The sequence below is a fragment of the Mobula hypostoma genome, chromosome 13 (genome assembly GCF_963921235.1).
Source record: "Mobula hypostoma chromosome 13, sMobHyp1.1, whole genome shotgun sequence".
Classification (NCBI taxonomy): Eukaryota; Metazoa; Chordata; class Chondrichthyes; order Myliobatiformes; family Myliobatidae; genus Mobula; species Mobula hypostoma.
This window is the reverse complement of record NC_086109.1, coordinates 78,866,310-78,885,204: the sequence shown is the minus strand read 5'-3', so window position 1 is coordinate 78,885,204 and position 18,895 is coordinate 78,866,310. Positions and strand designations below refer to the sequence as shown.

At 40.1% G+C, this 18,895-nt stretch overlaps 1 protein-coding gene across 22 annotated transcripts in view; it reads right to left on the bottom strand.

The window, feature by feature from the left end:
- Positions 1–18,895, bottom strand: part of sema6dl (sema domain, transmembrane domain (TM), and cytoplasmic domain, (semaphorin) 6D, like) — a 357,548-nt gene that overhangs the window by 27,305 nt on the left and 311,348 nt on the right. For 18 of the 22 annotated variants that reach the window (XM_063066000.1, XM_063066004.1, XM_063066002.1 and 15 more), the window contains 3 exons: positions 7,472–7,632; positions 1,166–1,277; positions 928–988 (listed from right to left, as the gene is read on the bottom strand). In XM_063066000.1, coding sequence (XP_062922070.1) covers positions 928–988; positions 1,166–1,277; positions 7,472–7,632 — 334 coding nt within the window. Of the gene's footprint in view, positions 1–927; positions 989–1,165; positions 1,278–5,328; positions 5,457–7,471; positions 7,633–13,532; positions 13,826–14,694; positions 15,010–15,156; positions 15,186–18,895 lie in introns of those variants that run through there. The other 4 variants (XM_063066020.1, XM_063066009.1, XM_063066018.1 and 1 more) reach the window with 4 other exon arrangements.

The following is an 18,895-nucleotide window of genomic DNA, read 5'->3' as shown; positions in this document are numbered from 1 at the left end:
ATTTAGGTTCCATTAAAGCCAGAGAAATGGAGAAATAGAAAGTATGGCTCATGTAACATGGAATAGGAGGAGAGCAAGGGACCAAAGACTTCACACAACACAGGCCATTTGACCCACAATGTTGTGCCAACCTCATAACCTACTCTAAGATCAATCTAACCCTTCTCTCCCAAATAGCCTTCCATTTATCTATCAATCATGTGTCCGTCTACAAGTTTCTTAAATGTGGCAGCACACAAAGTCAAGGGAAGGGTTAAGGGAGCGGGCGGTCAACAGCATAGTGAAGGGACTCAGCCAGTCAGGCAGCATCTATGAAGGGAAATCAACAGTCAACATTACGGGTCAAGACCCTTCACCAGGACTGTTGTTGCTCCAGATTTCCAGCATCTACAGACTCTTTTGTGTCGACAGCACGCATGTGGAAATTGCACAATTTTCAAAGCGGTGATCAGGTGATGGAACCAAGGGTGTAGCAGCGCAAAGGCCAATAAAGGATGGTGCTTAAAAAAGACTGTATACAGTATTATGCAAAAGTCTTAGGCAAATGTATATATAGCTAGGGTGCTTAAGATTTTTGCACAGTACAGTATATTATGTCTTTACAGTTACCAAATAACACTTAATACTACTGAGTTAATACAAAGTACTCTTATTTCTGTTTCCCAACCACCTTCCTATTTTAATATACAATACTGTAAAGAGCCCTATACTGAAAGACTGCAGATTGAGGACCACACTGCAGCAGTTTGCCATAAACTGGAAATGGAACTTAAAGCTCCCTGCGATTTTTGTAAAGTTCTGACAGCAAAATGAAGATAAGAACAGAAACAGTTGGGAAGGGAGGAGTGTGGCTGGTGGTCCAGGTAGTCCAAGGAATAGAAATTAAGTAGAAAAGTGAAATATGTAAAGGTAATAAAAATAACTTACTTTGCTAGAAATTATTTCTCCTCTTGGAGGATCACTTAAGTTAATAGCATAGACTTGGTCCCTATTTGAAAAGAAAATTTATGCAAGTAGATATAATTATAATTCAAGAAGAGACATAACCATTCAAGCCTTTTATTTTCTTTTCAGTTCACTTTAGAATTACTGCTGGACAATTTAAATTCAATGTTTAAACTTGTAATCCAACACAACCAGATAAAGAATCGAAAACCTAAGTTACCTGCCAGCAATATAAAGCACATCCTTGATCATCAACATTAGCTGGTAGTCCAATCGATGTAAAGATTCATTCCCTGAAAGTCGTGCTCTGAACACTGGATATTGCCTCGAAACTGCAGAAACAGAATTTGGTTACATCTTCAAGCACAGCTGGGAAATCCATGCAAAACACTGCCTGGCAGTGGGTATCTAGTATAAGCCAATTGCAAGGAGAATGCATTGGATTATACCTGAACAAAACAATCTAGATAAGCAATGCAAATGTTAATATTTGTTTTCTAATTGATAGCTGTCAGACAAACAAACGTAGTCTGCTCAAGTATCGTTTAGGAGGCCGTCATTCTCTTTAATTTTGTCTCTCCGCTTTTACATACGAAGAGTATTTATCGGGCTCCCCCCAACTCCTCTCTCACAGGATGGGAGAATGTTTCAACATTCCATCAATATTTCACAGGACCTCACGTGGGAGAACCGTATCTTCTTTATTGACTAAAGCTCAGCAGAGGATGCACTTCTTGTGGCTGTTGGTGAAATTCCACCTTTGCCGGAACATACTGGTACAATTCTACACTGCCATCATAGAGAGCATCCTCACACCAGCCATTACTGTCGGGCTTGGTGCAGCGTTCTCTCACATGATACGAAAACTCCAGCAAGCTGTCAGCTCAGAAGGTTACATATACACACACACACACACACACACACAGAAATTCACATTTTTTCTAATATTATGTATTGTATTGTACTGCTTATGCCCAACGCCGGCCCCCTAGGCCTGAGTCAACGTAGTAGTAGTAGTATTGTACTGCTGTTGCAAAGGCAACAAATCTCACAACATATGCTGGTGTATTAAACTTGATTCTGATTTAGACCATCCCACACCCCTACCCACACCTCAGTCGCTGCACTATAAACACTTCAGCCACTTTTTATAATGCTGTTATATTGTAGATGCATGCTAGTATTTATGTATTCATGCACATTTCATTCCACAACCGTACTTAACATCTAACTTCATTTTTATATAATTCTTCATAATTGTTGATTTTTTTTTTGGTTGCATATCACACGACCATACCACAGCAAATTCCCAAAACATGTAATTGTACATGGCTGAGGTGATAGCGAGCATCTGTCCTGTAAAAAAGGACAGATGCCGGGTATCACCTCAGCTGAGGCAGGTTTGTGTGCTACCCTGGATTGAGGAACACAGATGGTCTCGCATAGAGTTTTTTTGCATCTGACTAGCATGTGTCAAACTAATTTAAGGAGGTGAGGAAAAAGAAGTGTGTGAAACATGACTAAAGGACATAATGGTTGGTGTAGTACATTTATTTACTCTTACACACAAACCGTTTTGTAATAAAGGCCAACACAGCCACTTGCTTTAGCCAGAAGCTGATTTTCAGAGATTTACATACAAGGACATCATTCAGTTTTTCTATTTTTTTCTACCAAGGTGGACACCTTCAGAATTTAGCACGTGATATTCTACTGGCAAAGTCCTTGGCCACTGGCTTACCACGTTTCATTAATTCATTTATTGCGATATAACATAGAATAGGTTCTTCTGGACCTTCGAGCCATGCTGCCCTGATTTAATCCTAGCCTAATCACGGGACAATTTACAATGACCAATTAACCACATGATCTTATAATGACCCTGGAAGAGGCCATTCAGCCCATCAGGTGCATTTGTCCATTGACTGGAACACTTTCTCACACGTTCATCAACTCCCCTTTGCTCTTCAAAGTATGTTTAATATTACAGTATGTACACATTATACAACCTGAAATTCATCCTCTTCACAGACATCCACAAAACAAAGAAACCCCATAGGACGATAAGCATGTAAAAGCATCAACTCCACCCCACCAACTCTTTTTGTGTTAACCTACGGCAAGGTCTAATTTAAAATGGCCAGCTAATCTACCAACTCCGTAATGCATGGTCACAAGCCCAGCTGCGAAAGGAGGAGGGTTGGGCACGAGACTAGCAACTCATTCATCAAAAATCCCAATGCTACGGAAGTGGCAACAGAATCTCCCAAGACCTCATCCCTGGGAATGAGGGGTCTTCGAAGATGGGCTACACCTGGGCACAAGGACAGAGGACCCTGGGGAGCTGCTGTCGGCAGCCTATGCCCCAGTAGGGGTGATGGGCTTCAGAAGAAGTTGTTGTTAATCCAGCAACTCCTATGTTGCATAGTCATAGAGCATTACAACACAGAAACATGCCACTGCGGTGGCCCATGACTCATGCCTGAATAGCACACGAGGTCATGTAGAGGATTTGCACACTCTGTACAGACAACACTCATTGAAGATGTTTCCCCAGAGCTGGGACGGCAGTAATAACCTTTGCACTCACCGTGCTGCTCCATGAAACTTCCCTGCCTCTTCCTCAACTCAAAATGCTACCCATGTTTGTATTGTGAACAAATCTGGATACATTTCTCTCTTTCATTCTCCATCCAAACTATTGATACATATTGTGAACAGCTCATCCTCATTTGTCATAGTCCTCCAAAATGAAAATGTTTATTTCTCCTATTTTCTTTTCATCCATTAACTAGTCTGCTATCCCTAAGCCAGTGCCAGAACTAGTGAAGCAAGGAAATAGGCCTGAAAAAGAGAAGAAGGGTGGTGCTGTAAAGAGGACACCCATGCTCCTCCTCATGGATACCATTAACTCTACGAGTCTGTGGATAACTTATCGCCCAACTGAGAAGGGGGTGTAGATATTGGTTGCATGGGATGGAAGCAATTCCATTTGGACAATTTTCAAACAAAGCCAGCAAGATAAAAGTCCCCCGTGTAAATCCACTGACTTTCCCCATCGTACTCTTTAACATTATAGCAATATACCAATGCATCAGCTGGCAGAGGCCTTATCAGCACAAAATCCTCTCAAACCCTGTTCTGCAGGTCCAACTGCATTAATATACTCAGCAAGAATGACTGCTCCAATTACTTTAATGACTTGCCACAACTTTCTGTGATGAATGGTGCTCGATAGACTCAGACTTCTGCATACATTTCCTGCACCTTGCTCTGAGAGCTCGGGTTTTCCTCAGATTATGATAGCGATTCATTTCTCAGAACTGTCTTTAATCTAAACAGTTCATAAATTGGATGGGGTCACGTGGTAATATATTTAAATAAGACCAGAGGCCAACTAAAGGTTAAACCAGGGAATTTAGCTCAACCAGATTTCTGTGCAAGATGCAATGATATGGCCGTAAACCCAGTTCCCACACGACAGAAGATGCCTGCAACCTCATAGTAGCTGGCAAATCCATCCTGCCAGTTTACCAAACACTCGCTTGAACATATGAACTGTATGTTGATTGGGCTTTCGTAACCCGGGGAGGAATAAAGGTCTAGACCATTTTCTAAATGGAGAGCGAATTCAGAAATCAGAGGTGCAGAGGGACTTGGGAGTCCTCGCGCAGGATTCCCTAAATAAACATCAACTTGCAAGTTGAGTCAGTAGCAAGGAAGGAAAATGGAATGTTACCATTCATTTTGAGAGGACTAGAATATAAAAGCAGGGGTGTAATGCTGAGGTAAAGCTATAAGTCAGATCATATTTGGGGTATTGTGAGCAGATTTAGGTTTCACATCTAAGGAAACGTGCTGGTATTGGAGAGGGTTCAGTGGTGGTTTATAAGAATGATGACAGCTATGAACAGGTTAACATATGAGGAGCATTTTATAGTTTTCATTCTGTACTCGCAGGAGTTTAGAAGAATTGGGGGAGGAGGGTGGTGTTGTATCTCACTGAAACCTACTGAATATCAAAAGGCCTGGATAGAGTGCCCAAGGAGAGGATGCTTCCAGCAGTGAGAGTTGAGGATCCGACAGCATAGCCTTAGGACAAAGGGGAGCCGCTTTAAAACCAAGATGAGGATGAATTTCCAGCTGGAGGGTGGTGAATCAGGGGAATTCGTTGCCAGAGATGGCCGTAGAGGTCAAGTCATTCGGTAGGTTTAAAGTGGAGGTTGATTGGTAAGAACGTCTAATGATTACGGAACGTAGGCAGGAGAATGGAATTGAGAGGGAATAATAGTCAGCCATGATTAAGGTGCAGAACAGACTCAACGGGACGAATGACCTAATTCTGCTCCTATTCACTTGTATTAAGAGTGGTGCACAAATCACCTTGGGATCCTCATTCCTGGATGAGATGACCATTGACCCCTCCAGCCAAGCCGTTCTTATGCGGTTCAAAGACAATTCCTTTGAACAGTGCACGCCTTGTTATGTTGGCACCTCAATGTTCACGCTTCCTGGAGTACAAATCGATAGTAAATATTAAAAATTTAAATTATAAATCATAAATAGAAAATAGAAAAGGGAAAGTAAGGTAGTGCAAAAAACTGAAAGGCAGGTCCGGACATTTGGAGGGTACAGCCCAGATCCGGGTCAGGATCCGTTCAGCAGTCTTATCACAGTTGGAAAGAAGCTGTTCCCAAATCTGGCTGTACAAGTCTTCAAGCTCATGAGCCTTCTCCCGGAGGGAAGAGGGACAAAAAGTGTGTTGGCTGGGTGGGCCGTGTCCTTGATTAACCTGGCAGCACTGCTCTGACAGCGTGCGGTGTAAAGTGAGTCCAAGGACGGAAGATTGGTTTGTGTGATGTGCTGGGCTGTGTTCATGATCTTCTGCAGCTTCTTCCGGTCTTGTTCAGGATAACTTCCATACCAGGTTGTGATGCACCCTAGAAGAATGCTTTCTATGGTGCATCTATAAAAATTAGTGAGGGTTTTAGGGGACAGGCCAAAATTCTTTAGCTTTCTCAGGAAGTAAAGGCGCTGGTGGGCCTTCTTGGCTGTGAACTCTGCTTGGTTGGACCAAGTCAGGTCATTTGTGATACTGGCCCCGAGGAACTTAAAGCTTTTGACCTGTTCCACTTGCGCACCACCGATGTAAATGAAGTCGTGCGGTCCACTACTCCTTCTGAAGTCAACAACCAATTCCTTCGTCTTGCTGACGTTGAGGGATAGGTTATTGTCTTTGCACCATGCCACCAGGTTCTTAATTTCCTCTCTGTACTCAAACTCATCATTACCCGAGATACGGCCTACAATTGTGGTGTCATCAGCAAACTTATATATTGAGTTCGATGGAAACTTGGCTACACAATCATGGGTGTACAGTGAGTACAGCAGGGGGCTGAGTACACAGCCTTGTGGGGCACCGGTGCTCAGAGTGATTGTAGAGGAGAGCTTGTCCTCTATTTTTACAGCCTGGGTCCTGTCTGTCTTTTGTAACAGGAGCCTCAACTGCATTTGCAATTCAAAAGCTGGCAATTTTGTCCACACTGGATTTGACCATATCAATACTGCCATTAACACAGTGACACTGTGCAAAGCAGTAGCAATGGAGATGGCACCTTCAGATAAGACATTAAATCAAGTCCACAGCTACTTGTTCAGATGACTGCAATAAATACATATTATGACTTAAAAAAACTGTTTTTTAATATAAAAAAAGACATTGCAGCAGAATTAGATCAGTTAGTGCTCTGTGCCTGCTCTTACACTCAATCATGGCTGATTTGTTATTCTGCCTCAAACCCATTCTCCTGCCTTCTCACTATAACCTTTAATTCCCTGACTAATCAAAAGCCTATCAACTTCTGCTTTAAGTATACTCAAAGACTTGGCCTCCACAGCTGTTTGTAGCAATGAATTCCACGCATTCACCACCTCCTGGCTAAAGAAATTCCACTTCCATTTTCATGTAGATCATTATTACTGAAAGATTTTTCCAATCATTCATTGCTGTTCCAGAGATCTCATTGAATGTGCAATGCTCTAATTTGGACTTCCAGTGGTTACTCATCAAGAGAAGTGTACACGTTCCTGGTCATCTTAGTCAAATCATTAGTCAAGCTCAAAAGACTTGGAACATTGTACAGCAGTGACACATAATTCTTGTGTAATAATTCCTGAAAAATGCCACCGAAGGTCACTGTGGGAAAATGATTTTCTTAATGTAAAAGCATTTGAATGAATGGGCACAATTTACTTTTAAGACAATATTTTAAATTATTAAAGACAAGTTTCACTGATTAAGAGTCTGCACGCAATTTAATTTTCTAAAACACATTAGGTTTCAGGGATTCTTTACCCTGGTTTCTTCCATTATGTACCGTCATTACAAACGAACAGGCCAGTTGTTTTTTTTTGCTTGATTGAACAGTTTATCTTGTCAGTATGTGACTACACCACTGATTTAAAAAGAAACTTGTTTGCATCTGTACAGAAGGAAAAATGACATTCTGCAAAGCTCACGACTTACAGTGGAACTCAATAGTATTAATGGGTTTGTCATCTTCGGGGAAGCTGACTGCTGTAGTCAGAGGTGTCATCAGTAGAAAGAAGGCCACCAGAAAAGAGGAATAATTTATGGAGATCTTCATATTTGTCACAAAGAGAGTTCCTTTGCAAAATGGAAACAACCTGCAGAAGAAAGAAAACAAAAATTGATTTGAAATGATTAGTGAAACAATGTCAATCAACCATGTCTATTGTTCTAGCTTCTGCCGGTCCCTCTGGAAGGTAGTAATGCTTCTGTGTGGAAGCTGCAGATCTGTGCTTTTATATCCAATCAACACACACTGGCCATTTTATTGGGTATATCTGCTCATTAATGCAAATATCTGATCGGCCAATCATGCGGCAGCAACTCAATGCATAAAAGCATGCAGACACCGTCAAGAGGTTCAGTTGTTGCTCGGACCAAACATCAAAATGGGGAAGAAATGTGATCTAAGTGACTTTGACTGTGGAGTGATTGTTGCTGCCAAACGGGGTGGTTTGCTAATCTCAGAAATGGTTGATTTCCTGGGATTTTTATGCACAACGATCTCCAGAGCCTACAAAGAAAAGCAAACAAAAAAAAAATCAAGTGAACGGCAGTTCGGTGGGCAAAAACAACTTGTTAATGAGAAAGGTCAGCGGAGAATGGCCAGACTGGTTCAAGTTCACTGGAAGGCAACAGTAACTCAAATAGCCATGCATTTCAATAGTGGAGTGCAGGAGAGCATCTCTGAATACACATGTTAAACTTTAAAGTGGATGGGCTACAGCAGCAGAAGACCATGAACGTTCTCTGTGGGGTTTGTTAGGTACAGAGGTACCTAATGAAGTGGCCACAGTGTATTAATTAAGAAAAAACCCTGAAATGACAGTCATCCCATTGCTTCGTTTGGTTTCTTCACCAATAAAGTCAAAAAAGTGCTTTTCATATTCAAAGAGTTTTGGTTCCAAGTTCAAATGAGAAGCATGTTTTTTTTCCCTTTGGCTTTGCAATTGGTGCTGGCTGATTGGCTTCCATGACTCTCTACATTACAATGACAAGTACATTTCAAGCACTTAATTGCCTTTGGAGCACTTTGGGATATCGTGCCCTGAACAGTTAACAAAAAATGGAAGTAGCTCTTTTGTTTTCAGCATACCAATAGCTACCTTCCACTTAACCTTGCTTGGTGCCAAAATAAACAGCCAGTAAAATAAATACAGCTTATGATTCAGCTGTTGAATAGTTGTTATTCCCAATTTGTTAAAACATGTTGAAAGTTTGGGAATTCACATAAGATAGTAAGTTGCTTCATTGAAAAATATTCTTAATTGCTAAGTAACCCTAAAGTTGAAAAGCTTAGTCTCTGTATATTTTCAGAAAGTACACTACGTGGATGAAACATCTGTTTTTCCACAGGATGTCAACTTGAGTCAGATGCAAACACTGAACAGTGAACACTGTTCCCCACTGTCCTGCCTAAAATGTAATTGCTCCCAGAACAAAACCTCAATGGCACATCTGGAGTTAACGATGGAACGTTTGTAAACACAAAATGATTATTAATTCCAGATTCACAAGTAATTACATGTTGTTGTCCACTGGAGGTAATTTAGCCTTGCAATAACTCACTTGTGGAGTCAGCATTGCGCAAGCATGTTTTCAGTGTGGCTGAGTTTACCTCCTATTGCATTATTTGCATATGAACATGACAATACCACACTGATAGCATGCAAATGCAGAGATGGCATTGTTGTTCAGTGTGTTTAGGCTATATTTTACACATCCACTAGTCTTAACTGTGTTCTAGCATCCAAGTGGAAAGCATGATACATGGATTTTTATAATCTGGGCAGAAAATGGCCAGAGAATGAACGTGTTTCTACAGTGCACTTGATGACTTCAGGATCTGCCAAAGTACTCCCTAACTAATGAAGCACCACTGAAGTAAATCAGAATTAGGTTTTATCACCGACATATTTCGTGAAACTTGTTAACTTAGTGGCAGCAGTACAACGCAACACATGATAAATATGGAAAATAAACCAAATTACAGTAAATATATATTAAATAGTTAAATTAAATAAGTAGTGCAAAAATAGAAATTAGTAGTGAGATAGAGTTGATGGGTTCAATGAGCATTCGGAAATCGGATGGCAGAGGGGAAGAAGTTGTTCCTGAATCGCTGAACGTGTGCCTTCAAGTTTCTGTACCTCCTACCTGATGGTAACAATGAGAAGAGCGTATGTCCTCGGTGATGAGGTTCCTTAATGATGGACACCGCGTTTTTGAGGCACCGCTCCTTGCGGATGTCTTGGATACTACGCAAGCTTGTACCCCTGATGGAGCTGACTAATTTTACAACTCAGTGTTGGTGCAAGTGAGGCGCAGATACAATAAAAACAGGAATCGAATAAATAACTAAATTATCTGTTGGAAATAGATTGAAGGATGAAGATTAAATCCGCCTGTTTTGCTTAAAGTGCTATGGGCTATTGACTGTCCATTTGAGAGAATCAGATTCAATGCAACATTACATTCAAGAGCTTATCAGAAACGGTATTCATGAATAGAATGGCTTCACCAATCTGCAGTTGCCAGTCAAAGTGGTTGAGGAAGGCACATTAGCAACATTTAAAAGACACTTAGACAGGTAAACAGATAAGAAAAGTTTAGAGGATTACAAGCCAAATGCGGGAAAACGGGACTAACTAAGGTGGGCATCTTTGCTAGCATGGAACAGCCGGGCCGAAGGGTCTGTTACTATGCTCTACAAATCTATGGATCATACTTCATGTATTGTTCAGCCTCACAGCATTTACCAATTATGCCACTGAGGAAGCTGTTCTGCTTCCACTGGCTAAGGTCAATGGGCAATGGAATGGAATCCCAATTAAAAATCACCATGACGATGCACAGAAACTGAGCGAATTAAACAGAATGTCAACAATAGTTGAGCCCCTCCATTGGTTGGGGTCGACGAGGGATGATGCATCTTAGCTGTCTATGTGATACACAAGCCCGGGCAGTCAAGTACAAAGCTTAAAGTAAAATTTATTATCAGAGTACATACACGTCACCACATACAACCCTGAGGCATACTCAGCAAACCTATAGAATAGCAACTGTAAACAGGATCAATGAAAGAGCAAACAGCATAGAAGACAAACTATGCAAACTGTACAATATGGAGAGGAAGCTGTTGCCCATGCAGCAAGCTCCCCCTCTCCAACCAGCTAATGAATCCAAGGGAGCGGCAGCGAATCGTAGTTTGACACCAGCGGTGTCGCAGGAGTTGCCAGTCAGCATTGAACTCAGCATAGGACTGGCTTAGGAACTCCAGTTCTGGATTTTCCCATCCGGGCTTACTCCTGACGCCTTCCCCGTGAGTGGGTGCAGCCGCAAGACAGCAGAGCTTTGAGATCAGAGTCTCTCTTCTCCGAAGTGAGCTGCCGACCACAGATGATAAATCCTATCTGTCCAAAGCGACTGGCTTTAAGGCTCTGGTGACCCGCTGTTAAGCATTTGCAACCTGTCCAGTGTGCTTTGCACGCATAGGTTCGAATTCCATCCTTGACGCCACTGCTGTGTATTTGCAACCCATCCTAGTACTTAATTAGATAGTGCGTATACCATGCTCTGAACGTGTCTTTATTTCTCATTCTCACCTCCATGCTCCCCGACATCACGTGTTGCTCTGTCCCCAACTGATGACATCACTGTACTTGACAAGCATCAAACTACATTAGTGGACCTTACTATTTCAATACATGATACCCGCCTTTGTCCCTTCTCTTGTCAGTAGAAACCATTCCACGTTAGTAGCTAAGCCACATCTGAAGGCTAGGAGCTGGACTTTTGGTTGTCATGAGCTATTTGAGACGCACGCCATTGGGAGCATATCCCTACTATCACCACCACCCTTCCTGGCTATAACAACCTTAAATAACCTGCCAACAATAAGGCCTTACAAAAATGCAACAAAATGTGTAGAATGCAGTTTAATTTAATTTTTACTACCAATTTTTGAAATCTCATGCTGCAGTTGCTCCCTGCTGAAATGCTTAACAAAGCTACACCTTTATTCCGCTGTTATTCTGGATGATAACGCTCTCTTCTGATACTACAAATACTAACTACGCATCAGAGGGGCGGTGAGGTTTAGTACCAGCTGTCTAGTTTTCATTATTTCATTATGTGACACCTATTAATTGATGTTCTCGGAACCGTAATTTTCATTCAACACATTCTGTTCCAGTTTGTCCTGGTAAAGGCCCCTAGCTAATGCTAACAAGTCATTTTGTTCCTCATAATGCTTGACGACAATATTTGAAAGAAAAAAATATAAAATGGTTTTGATATCGCCTTTCAAAAGATCATCCAAGCTTGTAAAGGGCTAATTTACTATTTTTGATCAATGTCAAAACAAAATTTGTTCTATTAGCAACATGTTGAAAACAGAGCATGCTAATAATAATAATAATGATAATAATAATAATAATAATAATAATAATAGAGGCCTCAGGGCTTGCCTCTATTCCATATCTTGAAAAGAGAAAGAAAACAGCTATGATCAGTAACATAGCAGTTGAAGCTTCTAGGTCTGTGTATTGCTGATAAAGAGCTTGAAAGCCTGGTAATGTTAATTGATGCAAACACTCAGAGGTAATTAGAGCAGCTTTCCTTAACCTTCGTAAACTTTCAAGGTTACAGATACTTTATTTTTGAGTGGTTCTCTTCATCAGATTATCCTACACACACGTAAAAAAAAAATGCACAGAATAAGAGCAAAATGGAAAATAATTGTTGCTTCTTCTCCATCGCCTGGATACCCAAGCAGACGCTCTTAGGTGGTCAAATTACCTGCCACTTTTGCATAATATAAAAATATGTATCCTGGATAAGTGAGCTTATAGATGGCTCTTAGAAAATTTTGAGATGGTTCTGTAACAGTGACAATGTTGAAATCTGTAGTGATTACAATGACATGTAATGAATAATGAGCAAAACCAATCTATGAACAGAATAACAAACTGGACTAATTAGTGTTCCAGCTGCTTCCCTCACTGTCAAGACTTTCAGACTCAGTATTATTTAATCGTGTAATCTTGAAGTTTATGATTATGAAGATGAAATTAAAATGCAAAGGAAATCTAGATTAAAAGTCAAAACCGTCAAAACCATCAAGTCAAGTCAATTGTTTTAATATCAACTTTTTGATAAAGCTTTCATGTACCCAATTCCTGAAATTTAAAACTGGCCAAATTAAATGCAGAGTGCACTTCATTTAAAATTCATTGTAAAACTCGTGATCTCCATTATGGGTACTAGCCACCGTGGTATCCAGGACAGCTTCAAGGACCGGTGCCTTAAGGCAGTGGCGACTCTCATTAAGGACACACCACCCAGGACATACCCTCTTCTCATTGTTACCATCAGGAAGGTGATACAGAAGTCTGAAGGCTCATACTCAGCCATGCACCAGCAGATTTTTCCCCTCTGCCATCCGATTTTTAAATGGACACTGAACCCATGAACACTATCTCACGACTTTTTATATTTGAGGCGCAGTCGACGTTTCAGGCCGAGACCCTTCGTCAGGACTAACGAAGGGTCTCGGCCTGAAACGTCGACTGCGCCTCTTCCTATAGATGCTGCTTGGCCTGCTGCGTTCACCAGCAACTTTGATGTGTGTTGCTTGAATTTCCAGCATCTGCAGAATTCCTGTTGTTTACTTTTTATATTTGTTTGATTTTGCACTACTTATTTAAAAAACATATATATATATATATCATATATACATGCACACCATTTTTCCTCTATATTTATCATGAATTTCATTGTACTGCTGCAGTAAAAGCTAACAAATTTCACAACATATGCTGATTTGCAATAAAATGATGGCTAAAAAGAGGTCCAACACACACACAAAATGCTGGAGGAACTCAGCAGGTCAGGCAGCAACTATGGAGAGGAATAAACAATTCAGATTTTGGACCGAGACCCTTCATGAGAACTCATAAGATGAAAAAAATACAATAGTTTTTACCTTAAGACTTACATTTCACACCAATGCATTCGCCACTTGGATCATTTTGAAAACTCAAAAGCTGGTGTTCCAAGTTTATATTGTTTACACTTAAAACGTCTAGACTGTGGTACACCTGGAGTTATGTTCCCAAGGAGTCCCATTTGCCTTTGTATTGGCCTGTGGTAAGCTACAGATCAAAAACTAAATCGTTGATCTTAGCTGCGTCCTTGATCTATAACCCTGCTTCAGTTTTATGGGGTGATACAGAACACAGCTAGGCTAGGCAAATAACTGAACCAGTTCAGGTAGTCAAAAGCCCTTGAGACAGGCTCAGAGTCCTTGGTCTACCCTACTGAATAAATGGATCCTTCCCACCACTTCCCCCACCCATGAAAAGCAGAGAGTTAGGTTGCAGCTTATTTTAATATCCAATCTGAAACATAACCTTTGAAAAGGAATGAAAAATATGAACTATTTTAGCTACTGTACATTGAAAATAGTTCCAAAAACAGCATTTTAGGAAGACTTCAGTCATAACTACTTAGACCAGTTTATTGCCTGATGCAATATAGCCCAGAAAAATAAAATAAACCCCTCTACTTCTGATGCTAAACATTTAAAGATCAACAATGATATTCAAATGCACTATAATAAATGGAATTAAATACCCAGGCAACTATTTCTCTTGCACTACTACCTGAGGTTTAAGTTACGCTTTACGAATAACTTTGATCCCAGGCTATACTGTTAACAGGTGATAACCTAAATACAAATTTAAGCTTTGAAGATTAACGTGATTGAAGTTTTTCTGTGTCTTGAAAAAAAAATGCTGCCTTTGCATTGAGTACACACACAAGGGAGTTGCCTTCAGAAAGGGCTTACAGACAACTTTGGTACATAATCCTTTAACTCACTATGTACTTGTTTAAAACCTTTGCAGAAGGGCACGTTCAATCTTACTCTAAAACTGAACATTTTTGTAGCAGTTTATAAAATCAGAGCCAGAAAATGAAGAACATTTTTATAATCATAAAATTATGCATTCTTTTAAATAAGGATTCCAAACTGTCGTACAATCTAAATGAATGAATCAATCAATACATTTCACGTAAACGCTCATTATACTTCAAATTTGATTGCCATTCTTTAAACAAATGGCACAAAATGAGTAAGATGAACTGACCATACTTACTTGCTGAAATACCTTGCGAACCAGGCAGAAGTAACCTTACCGTAGAAACGAAGAACAGGCAGTCAATACATTCAAATTCCTTTTGAATGTAAAGGCATGATTGTTCCATAGGTGCTCTGGAGATTATTCTGATTTTTGACTGAACTGACTATTGCGTCTTTATATTTCAGTTTTGTACACACTTAATTCAAGCTATGAAAAGCAGCAAATTTAACCAGAAGGCCAGCTGTTAGCACTTGAAACTGACTGTAGTCACCTATTGTATAACCCAAGTACTACCACCAGGACAGACTGCGAACTATGCTCCAATAATATCTGGTAATGTGTAAAATGGCAATGTGTCATGAAAAAAAAACAAATGGATCATTAAATTCCTTCAGGGAAGGGAAGGGAATCTGGTTTTAGCAGTGGCCTATTGCATAATCCATTCTGTACTGGTAAAAGCTTTGAAAACATACACACCAAACACACAGCATGTCTCCGTCTTGCCAAATAGAGTGCATCAGTGCCCCTCTGTGCAGTTTACAAGATAACATGACATCTTTTGTTAATAGACAAACCTGCTGTCAGTTATTAACAAAAAGACTTAGAGCTTTAAATTCACAGTCCAGTTTTCTGATCGTACAAAAGATTTTTTTTTCCCTCAGATCCATCAGATGGAAAATGTGCTGACTAAGATTACTACATCTCCAGATTTTTTCCACCTCCATCTCAAACAAGATTCTGTGGATTTGCTTGTAAACTTTAAAATGTTTCCTGGTTTGTGTTCAGTTCCTCAGCCCTTAGTGCTGTGCTTCCTGACAGTACCTTCCCAACTCCTTAGTGACACACCACCCACTGATTCTCCTGCTTTGCTCCACTCCCTTACCATTATCTACTGCCTGAACCAGAATTAAACCATGCCCACTCCAGCAACGCAGAGGAATATAAACAACCTCAAAACTAGTTTTTAAATAGTCAAGATTTTAACAGCACTCAAATATTAAATAATATTTGTAGATTACAGTTATTTATATTAGGAATTCGCTAATCTTTTTGAAAATAAAACTATTTTGCAGCAATTCCCTTCAGCTACAAGCCCATAAGACATCAGAGCAGAATTAGGCCACTTGATGCATTGAATCTGCTCCACCATTCAATTATAGCTGATTTATTATCCCTCTCAACCCCAATCTGCCTTCTCCCTCTTAACCGTTGATGCCCTTACTAATTGAGATTCTATCACCCTCTGCTTCAACTATACCCAATGATTTGGGCTTCACAACCGTCTGTGGTCATGAATTCCATAGATTCACCACCCTCTGGCTAAAGAAATTCCTCCTCATTAACTCTCTGCATCAACATCTGGTGAACTTTCAGTCCAAAACTAGTGGATGCTAGGTTTACCTGGGGACTGCATAGTGACAAGACTGGTCAGCAGGTGTGGCTGTTCAGCTAGGTCAATGCAAGCCAAGGCCAATCAGACAAAAGGCACTTCATGTTCTGGATGTTAACTTTAGTTACTATAGCTGGACAATATGGCTAGTGGTGTGGAAGAAACAAATAGCTGCAGCCAGCTGTGCTGTTCATAGTCAGATGAACTTTGTGCGGCTATAATGATTATGGAGCCAGTAGCCTGTTGTGGCCAGGGACAGGATGATGGATGTTCTATGCACGGTATCCAACTGCACAGAACAGTAGAAGTTCACTTTATGTCTATTAAAATGTTAATTTTTGTTAGTTAACAAAAAGCCAAGAAATTAAGTTGAAAACACCAAAGGTATGATATATGCCTTCTAGAAAACATTTTGCTGATTTTTTCCAATGAGTTTGAAACACGCCATTATTTCCTGTCAGATATTCCTGCACCTATCACTTCATGTACATACAGTCTATGTACATAAGCTAATCTCATGTATTTATATTTATTGACTTTTTTATTGTCATTATGCTTCAGATCTGAAGTAACAATAATTTCATTCTCCTTTACACTTGTGTACTGATGACAGATAATAAACAGACTTGAATCTTGCATGCACAAAATGCGACTGTTTGCCAGCTGAAGTTAAATCAGTTCAGTGAAATCTCTTGAACTATTCAAAGCAAGATGTTTTGCTGGTATTAGCAAACCTCTGATCCATTCATCCTGAACTACTAAGTACTGAATGTAGTACACACTGTCCCAGAAGAGGGTGTTAACGGGTCAACTACAAAAGAATAATGGTCAACTTAAACCTTCATTATATAGAGGGTTGACTGTTAATAAGTGAACTATTTAGATGGAGTCAACACACCACCGGGAAAAACATCTTTTGTGGTGATCCAGCCAAATACTATCAAACAAAACTGGGCATTTGACTTTATTTTAAACCAAATAAATTAATTCTTAGCACTTGGAAAAAATGAGAGCACTTTAGTTTTGAGACAAGACTGACTAGGTTAGTATTATTTCCTTTAGAAATGGCTGATATAACCCAGGTGGACAGGATCGAGAGGCCTAGAAAAGGCGAACAGGAAGAATCCTTTTTTTTCTAGCAGAGAGGTCAGTAAGTAGGGGGCAGAAATTTAAAGCACAGGTAAAAAAAATTGAAGAAATTTGAAAAAAGATAGTCAGGAGACAGAAACTTCCTGCCTTGTCACATTTAAAGAGCATCTAGATAAGAATTTGATATACTACCCCAGACATGACTATGCAGAGCATTGGAAGATGGACTGCTCCACCTCTGTGGACTTTAATTTTACTATTCTTTTGCTGCAGAAGCCTGAAGTCCCACATCACCAGGCTCAGGAATGGCTGTTTTCCTACAAGCACCAAGTTCTAGAATTGCACCTGCATAACCCTTATCCTACATCAGTAATAGAGCACTAAGGACCACCTCTTATTTCACATTAATGTACAGTTTCAGAACATAGAACACAATACAGGCCCTTCGGCCCACATTGTTGTGCCGACCTTGAAATCAACTAAGATCAATCTAACCCTTCCCTCCTATGTAACCCTCCAATTTTCTATCATCCATATGCCTATCTAAGAGTTCCTTAAATTCCCAATAATGTACTGTATCTGTGTCTATCACCACCACCCCTGGGTAGGGCAATTCCACACACCACTTTTGTGCAGTTTTTCTTCCCCCCCCGCCCCACTGTTTTGTACAATTTATGTTCTGTGTGTTGTCTGAAGCTAGGTGCACACAACACTGCTGTCAGCAGGTTTTTCATTGTACCTGGGCACATGACAATAATCTCAATTTAAATTGATAACTGTAGATGAATCTCAGATTTATCTTCTTCAAATATTGATATATCGTTTGGATACTTGCATTATTTTATGGCATAAAATATTCTTGTGCCCCAATTTCTCAAGCAAAGATCAAAAAAAAATGGATGATTTAGAAATATTTCATGCTACACAATAAGTTACTGTACACTGGAATGCTATCTCTGAAAACGTGTGTGATTCAAAATGGCTCAACTTTAAACATCTTTAGTCCTGGATAAGCTTTTGATAGGAAGTTGCAATGTGACGGAGAAAAGGACAGAGAATTGTTGTTAGATGGTCTGTTTTTAAGAAGTAGATCCAGTTAATTTACAGGTGTTTGGAATCTCTAGTCCTAGTTTGGCTCAACTCTTCTGTGCCAAGTCCCCATAATCTGACCTTGCAGAGGGCAGGTAGCAGCTCTCAGATATATTCTCATGCCTAGCTCTGGCCTTTGACTATACCAATAAACACGGCCACATTTAGAGATCTCATCACCTCAGATCTCCTATCCACAGCCCTTAACCCTACAATTCACCTTTCTCACTTACCCAAGACCCACAAATCTTGAGTCCCCCCCAATCCCTAAACTTCCAAATATTTTTTGACCTCCACCTTAAATACATCTAATGATCTGGCTTTCAGAACCTGAGGATTGGGAGTTCCAGAGATTTATTAGCCTGAGAGGTTTCTATGAATTTCAGTTTTACATGACCAGCCCCTAAGTTTGTAGATATGTCCCCTTGTTTATTGTATATATTTCTCTGACATTAAATGTACCTATTGAACCTCTCTGTGACTCTCCTATTTGTGGAAACATCGTCAAGTCCCTTTCTGATCTTACACTTAAATAGGATCAGACCCTTATACTTCTAAACCCCAAGGGATACACTAAAACTTGGTGGGACAACCATCTCATTACAGGAATTAGTATCATACTGCTAGCACAAAACAACTAATTTCACA